Genomic DNA, 9,104 nt, shown 5'->3' on the forward strand with positions numbered 1-9,104 from the left:
GAATCGTCCGCGAGTTTCAGCCACTAGTCTACTCGATCAGCTACCTTTTCCAGAGCTTTTCCATCCTCCCGCTCACTTCTCTTTAAGTTTCATGATGATTCGGAAATAAATATGCTATTCTTTTGCCGGCCTGGAATTTTTCCCTCGGCGTTTTTGTCGCCATGTTATTTTAACTGATGCTTGAAAAATATGTATGAAAGTCAAGTAGACTAGTGCACGACTGATAAAACCTCGCGAATATCAGTCGTGCAGTAGTCTACTTGACTTTCATAAATATTTTAAATCAATTTTGACTAATCACGATCTTCTCTGATCCATTTTTGCAAAGGTTTTAAAACCTCAACTTCACTAATGCTCGAAGTAATGCGTGACATATTACAGTCGCGTTACCTGCGCAGTAACGTTGCGCACAAACAATTAGCGCGAACGTCCTTAAGCAATTTTAGACGTTTTATAGGCACGTAAATTGACGTTGTAGTGGCGCATGCGCCTATAAAACTTCGCTTATAGGCGCACCCGATTCTCATCATCGCATACCGGCATTTTAATAGTGCAAAATATGAAAATACAAATGTGAAATGATCAAGGGCGATTCAAGTTGAGTGTGTGATACAAGAATACCTCAGACGAATAACCAAAAACAGTGACTATCGTTATTTATTATAATTAAATTTGTATCACGCATGCGCTTTTATCTGCAGTGCGCTTATATGCGGGGAAATAGGGTACATTGAAAAACTGAAAATACGTATGCAAGCGTATTAAGGAAGCGATAGCGAGCTTAACACGCGACGTTTCTGAGCCACCGATGACAGCCGGAAGGGAGCTGTGTTTCTTTGTAACTTGCCTCGACACTACCACACTTATATTGCCAAGTATCTTTTCGCTTTGCTGTTAGAGTCGATTAGTTTAAAACTCTGGCAGACTATCGTCCTGGTATGCTAGGTGTGCACCTCCGGTTTGCCTTAAGCACGCACGGACTGTAACCGGAAGTGAGCTTTCTGCGTGCCAGGAGATTAGTGTCTCAGAGTTTTAAACTAATCGTCTCTAATAGAGAAAAGATACTGAGAATTACAAATGTGGCTGTGTGAAGACAAGTTTAAGGGGAAATAAGCTCACTTCCGGTTGAAATGCCGTCTCGGTAACCAAGATGACGTCATCCTCGCTTGCCACTCCAACAGTGCCTGCATAACTCACCTTCCGAGAGGAATGAAAACTCCATCATTGCAAGCTGACGTTCTCCACAAAACCACAAGTTTTATTATTATATTTTCTTCTTTTTTCTCAGGGAACCGCAAACAATTGTGAAAAAAAACCAATATGCGTCGAGCGTGTAAAACTATAAGTTTAGGCGCCTTTTATTGGCTATTAGCCACTGAAACATGACTGTTCAAAGGTGAAGTGTCCATAACGTGAAAATTGTTTTTTTCCTATTTGAAAGTCCATGTTAAAAATGAACTTTTGCGAAAGAATTTCTCGATTTGTACGAGACGCGGATTTTCTACGATTTTTAAAATCCTACTTTTACTTGGTAGACCTCTTCCGATGGTCAGGATTTTACGGGCACGCTGTGACATAGGTTAAGGAATGCTTGTTGGCGTGGGTCCTCTCGGTGGAATCGCAAAATTTTTTAATATGGAAAATCAAAATTTTTACGTTATGGGCACGTACATCACGTTTACGTTTGCAAAAAATTCGGGAAATAGATCCAGCCAGTTGCATTGTTTAAAAATTTCTACTTTTCTTTCCTCTCGGCAGCTCACGGAGGACGTTTTGACGAACGATTTCTCCTCAACGACATGCTTTAGGCCCCAGGCGCCTTCAAGAGTTCGAAAGCTCAAATCCGAGCATACGCAGTACTCCAACCCGATCAGAGAATCCGTGTCTTCTAGAAATAATTCAGTAGATTTGCAGCGGCGAACGCGAGTACACAGCCCGTCTCATACACCGCACTCATCAAGGGAAATACTCAACCTGACAAACGTACGCGAACCTTTAGAACCCCAGAATGTTTCCAGCACACCGCAATCGTCTCTTCATTCACGAGTCATCTCTAACTTAAATGCACAAGCAAGGGAGATGGCAGGGGGCCAACCCGACTATGTGTAATGCATGGTTGAAGCAACAAATTGAAAGAGTGCAATGCTCGCGACTTCAGTTTTTTATTTTAGTTCCTCGTAACAAATGAGGAGAAATGCGGAGGTCGGTGAGGTTTTCTCCAAATGTGCAGGAGTGAATTTTCCACGTACGTACATACTTTGAGTTTACTGTTCAAGACGTCACCTTCAGAAACTTTACAGCTGTATATAGCGTGCATGTGTCCGCGACAGAATGGGGTAAGAAAGAGACTAAATCAGGCCTACGCGACGGAAGCCCGCGCGTCCTAGCGCGGCACGCCCGAGTGATGACCTACACTTCAACTCCATTTTCCTTTCTAGCGCATGCGGCGAAATCATAAGCACCAAGAGTAGGTCTTGTTTCAGCATTGCTTGTCCTTAATCGTCAAAAAGTCCTCCTTTGTTATCCGAGTCTTCACGTTTTTCCTCAGAGTTCTTTTTCCGGAGTTTATTCTGTCTCAGTAAAATCTGAAAAATTAAGTTTTGACAAGCACTACATGAGCTAACTGACGTTGAAGCGGGTCAAGTGTCAAAAACCCGACAAAGCTGACCCGACCTATAATGGGATTTTCCCATTGGGTTCCCAGCCTCTAAAACTGTTAGCTATGAAGAGAGTTTCCACTCCAATAATAAAAAGAGTACTTTCAACCACAGGAGATAATGTTTACAACTATAGAAATTCGTTTGAATATTTTTAGAAGAATGCGTTTGCTTCCAAATTTACCGGGCGCCGGTAACTTGAATAATTGTGGCGTCATCCGGTTTCCCGATTACCATAAAATTGTGGTTATAAGCCGTGGGCTTATACAACTTCGTAAAGGGTTTTTGGTGGGCTTATAAACGGAGGGGCTTATATCCGGGGGGAGGGGGGGGGGGGGGGCTTATGAGCGGAATAAAAAAAAAAACGTTTCGAAATGAACCACAGCAGTGTTGATGGAAATACGTTTTTAATTTACTAATTTTCAATTAAACTTTCAAGCATCATAAATCGAATGCATTTCAATTTTGGGAACGAAATCAAAACTTAACAACGTGACCGTAACCGGAACGCAACAAACTGGAAGCTAAGAATTCATCTTCGCTGTCATTGTTAAAAATTGTAATGTCTCGTTCACGGCGGCAGGGGTTCCTGCACTTAATTCTCCCAGTTATTATTGTTTCGCAATCTTTCCTAATCTTGTGGTTAAAGTAGTACAGGGTTCTGCAAGAGTACTTAATATTAAGAAAACAAGGAGAACTAGAGGGGGGCTAATATCCGGGGGTGGGGGGGGGGGGGGGGGGCTTCTAACCAGATGACTTTTTTTTGTTTCCAGGTAGATGGGCCTATAACCAGGGGAGCTTATAAGTGGGGGGGGAGGCTTATGACCGGAATTTTACGGTATTATCCAAAAGCTCTTTGTGTTAGCACAGTACGGAAACTGCAGCTCGTCACAATAAACATTCAAGAGTGATTCTAAAATTCCATTTACTTTTACATTTACATTTCCAAACAAATTTGATTGCAAAAATTATTCCCTGCAACTTAATGTCAACAGCAGGAATGGAGATTTCCTTTAGGGAAGGAGCATACTGGTGCCCCACTCTGAGGAACTGTTTTCTCAGACATGATGTTTAGAGTCCATGTCCTCATTGTTTTTTGTTTTTTTTTATCGTTTAATTGATGCACGGCGTAAATGGCAACTTTGTGGATTTTTCCATGCTTGTTCGCAACTTCTAAAGTTGCTTATCCAACTGTGATGATTTTTCCAACTTTCATTATTTTCATGGAACACTGTCTTGATATGCTAAGCTGGACAAAACAATTGGCAGGAAAGCTGTTCATAATAAAGAATGTCTGAGAAGACAGTAACTCGAGATATGGAAGTTACAGGTTCCTTGTCATGGGCTCCAGCCAGTAGACCCTTCTCCAAAAAGGCGACAACGGATTTGAATGAGTTAAAATTGAGCTGAATGAAAAAACTGATACCAGAAATAAAAAGAGCACCTTTACTTTAATAACCCTGCAAAGTTTCAGCATATTAGGTATTATATCACCTGAGGAAATGTAAGTTGAAAAATGCAAAATTTACAGACATTTGTATGATTGGGGGTATGGTATATACCCCAGTCATACAAACGTCTATAAATTTGTCAAATTTCCCCAGCTGATATAACACCTAATATGCTGAAACTTTCTATTTCTGGTATCAGTTTTTAATTTTAACTCATTGACTCCCAGGGGTTCCCCATTGATGTGTAAAATTGTCTGGCGTTACACAGAGTAAAATACTAAGTCTGGCTGGTTTAGGCCGGTTTGGACGTGAGTGAGCGATTAACCAATTGACTCCCAGGGGTTCCGCATTGACGAGTAAAATCGTCTGGCGTTAAGCAGAGTAAGTCTGGCCGGTTTGGACGTCAAAGGGTTAAGTTTTTTGATTAGGCAACAGATGTGTTCGTTTCAGCCTTGTTCCTAATGAAAGTCTAAATGCAAAGTCATTCTTGTTAAAATCACAACCTCCACTCTACCTCTACTCAAAAACTATGTGGCCTTTAATTATTTAACCCATTGACACCTCAGGGAGACACTTAAAAGGCCCAGGTTCACCCTACAGGCATTGTGTGCCATGGAACAATTTTCATATATGAAAATGCTGCCAATGCTGAAATCCATCCAATCAGATCGCTATGATAACAATGCAAATTTCCATAACAAAAATACACGGTTGAAAAGCTTGTCGGTTGAAGCTGGGCTATTAATAGATTTGACTCTGTCTAATGCCAGGCTATTTTACCCATCAATGGGGTTGGTTATTATTATTGTTGATTATTATTATTATTATTATTATTATTATTATTATTATTATTATTATTATTCGCCACAGTAGATGTTATATATTTTGTGGACTCATTAATTAAACGATCAAAATCAAACTGTTGTGTTTAGAATATACTTTTTTCAAAAATTATAAAATAAGAACTGAAAGTTGTTTCTTTTAATAAAGGACTGTTTTACTGTGATTTTACTTTGTCGTAGGTGTCCTTTTTTATTTTTCCTGTGGCCCTCTTGAAGTACTGCAAATTCTCTTCCATATGGTCAACTTGCTTCTTTCTCTGTGCATGACCTGAAAAATAGAATAGCAATTATTGTTCTTGATTCCAGGAGTCCAAGGAAAATGCACCTGACATCTGAGTACTTAGACAGTTGTACAACGGTCCTGACTGGTTAAAGTTTCAAGTGCATCCCAGAAGCAAGATACAGAGTAGTCTTTTGTGTACTGCAGAGCTCAGTGTGGTACTCATTGTCTTGCTAGCCCCTGGTTGAATTCATCCTTAGTTAACAGATGGTTTTTATTTATTTTATCTTGTGTTTTGTGTGTGTAAAAAATTTTTTTGGACTTTTTTAGCTGAAATATTTAACAACTTAGCCTGCATACCTGGTGGGATTGTTGGCATGAGAGGCAGCTTAATGAGCGGCGACGCCATGCAGAGAATGGGGAGGAGTGCTGTGAATTTCACAGTGCCTCTCCCCATTCTACTCGAGGCTTCACTGCTCGTTAACCAACAATCTCACCAGCCATGCAGGCTAAAAACAACTGGAATCATATCATCAACCTTTTTAATTCTAATTCCGGTTACAGTTCTGGATTCCTGCTTTTCCAGACGCCTGGGAATCCAAAGGTTCGATGAATTCAAAAGTTAAAAAAAATTTAAGGTTGCGAATGATTCAAGAGTTCTGTGAATTTCGAGGTTCCATGAATTCAGATTTTTGATCAATCTACATGGGCAAAATCAAGAATTCAGAAAAAAAATGAAGGGTTGGAAACGCCGTTGGTGAGCCATTGGTAAAGAGTTGGTCAAGTGTTGGATGGAAAGCGTGACAGGTCACAAATCTTACAAATGTATCCATTAAATAATTTCATGGCAGCTGCATGTTTAATTTAATAATAATAATTATTATTATTATTATTATTATTATTATTATTATTATTATTATTATTATTATTATTATTATTATTAGTATTAACCATTTATGTTATCTAGACCTATTGATCTCATAATAAAACAAACAAGCTTCCCAATTTTCCAGATTGCAGACTGTGTAAAGGATCAGGGCAGCATTAAGTTACATGTAGCTACACCTTTACTTTGGCTTCTTCTGATACTTTTTGGGGCTATTTCGTTGTTGTTATAACTTATTGTTATTGTTATTTCCACCTTCACAGGCTGATCTTTGCTGCTATAAAAAAAATTGAGGAAACAGGTCATAACCTATAACCAAGGGTTCCACACAATCTCTTCTCCTTAGATTATGTATCAAGCACCTTTCTCAGAACCCTTGCTGTTCCTAATAGAGCAATCTTTTGTAAGAATGCTGTTCGGAGTGTAATGCCCAGTTTCCCAACCCAGTCACCTAACTTTCTTGTTACTCCACCTACAATTGTAGAGCGCCAACAATTATAAGTATTACCTGAACACTTTTCAAATTCCACATTCTCATAATTTCTTTCTTCAGGTCTTGGTATTTTAAATTTCAACATTTTTACCCTCTTTTTCACTGAGTCTTAAATCTCCGGGGAATATTAGCAATGTCAACAATAAAGCACTTCTTCTCTTCCTTATTAGGGACTTTAACATATACGACAACGACGGTCGACGAAAACATCACTTCAAAATATAACTTTGCTCTATTTTAAGTCTTCGCGATTATTCAGTTTTGTTCACCTCCTACAATATGGGAGAAGTATCCTAAAAACAAATTGGTACGAGTGGTGAAAACAGAGAATGAAAGATTCCCTGTTGCACGCTTACGTTGTCGCCAAAACCTCAAATTTGATGATTTCACGCCGGCGTTATGCAGAGGACCGCAAAAATACTGGCTAAAATCCGTGCTGCACGCGCAGCACGATTATTTATGCTCTTTTAACCAATGATATTATTGTTTTGTAGCGTTGTCGTAGTCGTAGCCGTCGTCGTTTCTTACACTCCTTGTTGATGATTACGATGTCAGACCTTTTAGCTTCAGTAACATGGTTACATTGGATACAGACATCCCACAAGATCTTTATCCTTTCATAATTTCTCCACTACACTCTCAAGTGTATGCTCATACCACTTTTCGCTCCGCTCTAATCCATATTTCTCTCACAGTTTCCAGTGAACTGCCTTGGCAACATTGTCATGTCCGCGTTTGTATTCCTTCTGAGCTCACTTCTTACACCCACTCACAATGTGCTCGACATTCTCAACCTTCTCACCACACAATCAACACAAGGGGGACTCCACTGTAGCTTGCTCCTGAGCAGCACATAATAGTTCTCAACCATTCCCACGTTCCCACAACATCTGTCACATCTGGCATGTCTCTCAAATACTGGCCATACATATTCTTCCCCTTCCAATTCCTAAACTTCTCCTCATGCTAAGCCTTCTTGAACTCGTTGCTTTCTAATACTCCTTGTTCGTACTCAAGGACATCAGTGGCTTATTATTATTATTATTATTAATGTTGTTATTATTTTTCGTTCATTCACACGATATGTTGTTAACGTGGTTTGTAAACTAGGCATCAAGCCACGACCTATGGCCTTAGGTGTCTAGTGTTCTTCTCAAGATTCTTGCCGTTCCCAACAAGGAGGCTTTTTGTAGTAATACCGTGCAATCTAGTCCAGTTTTCTTCAACGATGTTTTCAAATTTTTGCTGAACGTCCCTAGTGCACCAATGACAATTGGTATGACAATTAGTTTTCAGCAGCTCCAGATTTTCCCAATCTCTCTTTTTAATTCTTGGTATTTTTCCATTTTCTCTTGTTCTTTTTCCAGCACTCTTGTATCAAAAGGGCACCCGATATCTATCACATAACATGATCTTTCTATCTTATCAAGAACAACTACATCAGGTCTATTATGCTCAATTTGATGGTCTGTTTGAATTCGGAAGTCCCATAACACCTTTACTTGATCGTTTTCTATAACTCCTTCAGGGTCATGATCATACCACTTGTCCTTGCATGGGATGTTGAATTTCTGACAGAGTTTCCAATGGATAACTTGGCCTACCTTATCATGTCGCCACATTTTATACTCTCTTTGCACCAATTTCTTACATTCCGCTACGATATGACTTACGGTCTCTTCTTGTTCTCCACATAACCGACACATCGGAGGCACATCCTCCTTATCAATCCTGTTTTTAAAGCTATTCGTCTGTAATGCTTGGTCTTGTGCAGCGGTTGGCAGTCCTTCAGTTTCTTTTTTTAGTATTCCCCTTTTTAACCACCCCCAGGATTCTGGGTCCCTTACTTGTTCTGTAGCTGTCTCAAATTGCCCATGTAATGCTTTGTTCTTGTATTTAGACATTCTGTCTTCAGACACTTCTATTTTTGTAGGCCCCTCCTCCAAAATATTTTCATCCAATACGAAACGAAGTAATCTTTCCTTACTTTCTCCAATGTATATTATTATTATTATTATTATTATTATTATTATTATTATTATTATTATTATTATTATTATTACTATTATTTGATGAAGCTTCCGCAATCTGTGAGTATCTCAGGGGCAACACAAGCCACGTGTATACACATTTAATTGACTTACATTTGATAATTACAAATGATATACTTGCGCTAGCGATTATAAAGTCCAGCACAGTCAATCATGCACTCACTGTTGTTGTTGTCCAGAATTCTTTAAATTCGATTCTAACTCTTCTTTCCATTTAATGTTACCCTCCATGGACGGTAAAAATCCGCAATTTGGAGATCAACGTACCTGAAAATGACGACAAAGCAACTGGCTGTTGCCATTCCGTGTTGGCACGAGACGATCTTTGCTTTCGCTTTTTTGAAGGCTGTTTAGCCTTTTGTATTCCCTTAGGTCTTTTCGGTCTTAGAGATCCCTCGTTGTCTACCAAATCTAAACCTTTGCGGACCAATTTGGACGACATTATAGTTTGCAATGGTTGTTCAAGGGAATAGCTTCACGTGGCCATGTAACCCAAAGTAAAGT

At 39.4% G+C, this 9,104-nt stretch overlaps 2 protein-coding genes across 2 annotated transcripts in view; one reads left to right on the forward strand and one right to left on the reverse strand.

Moving 5' to 3' along the window:
* The window catches only part of LOC137972191 (uncharacterized), a 41,559-nt gene extending 39,450 nt beyond the window's left edge, over window positions 1-2,109 (forward strand). The window contains exon 20 of the mRNA XM_068819045.1: window positions 1,759-2,109. Within this exon, the coding sequence (XP_068675146.1) occupies window positions 1,759-2,109 (351 nt within the window). The remainder of the gene's footprint in view (window positions 1-1,758) is intronic.
* On the reverse strand, window positions 1,238-9,081 carry LOC137972193 (active regulator of SIRT1-like). Its single transcript, XM_068819047.1, has 3 exons — window positions 8,868-9,081; window positions 5,121-5,218; window positions 1,238-2,585 (listed from the first exon to the last, which is right to left on the reverse strand). Exons 1-3 carry the CDS (start codon window positions 9,040-9,042, stop codon window positions 2,496-2,498), a joined length of 363 nt encoding a protein of 120 aa, XP_068675148.1. The 5' UTR covers window positions 9,043-9,081; the 3' UTR covers window positions 1,238-2,495.
* Between the last annotated feature and the right edge of the window lie 23 nt (window positions 9,082-9,104).

This window comes from Montipora foliosa, chromosome 9 (assembly GCF_036669935.1).
Source record: "Montipora foliosa isolate CH-2021 chromosome 9, ASM3666993v2, whole genome shotgun sequence".
Taxonomy (NCBI): Eukaryota; Metazoa; Cnidaria; class Anthozoa; order Scleractinia; family Acroporidae; genus Montipora; species Montipora foliosa.

Excerpts from the sequence above, each read along its gene's own strand:
- LOC137972193 (XM_068819047.1), bottom strand. The coding sequence starts at position 9,042 with ATGTCGTCCAAATTGGTCCGCAAAGGTTTAGATTTGGTAGACAACGAG. Across the intron at positions 5,219-8,867 it reads TGCTTTGTCGTCATTTTCAG|GTCATGCACAGAGAAAGAAG; the intron begins GTACGTTGATCT and ends TCTATTTTTCAG. Across the intron at positions 2,586-5,120 it reads AAAAGGACACCTACGACAAA|ATTTTACTGAGACAGAATAA; the intron begins GTAAAATCACAG and ends TTAATTTTTCAG.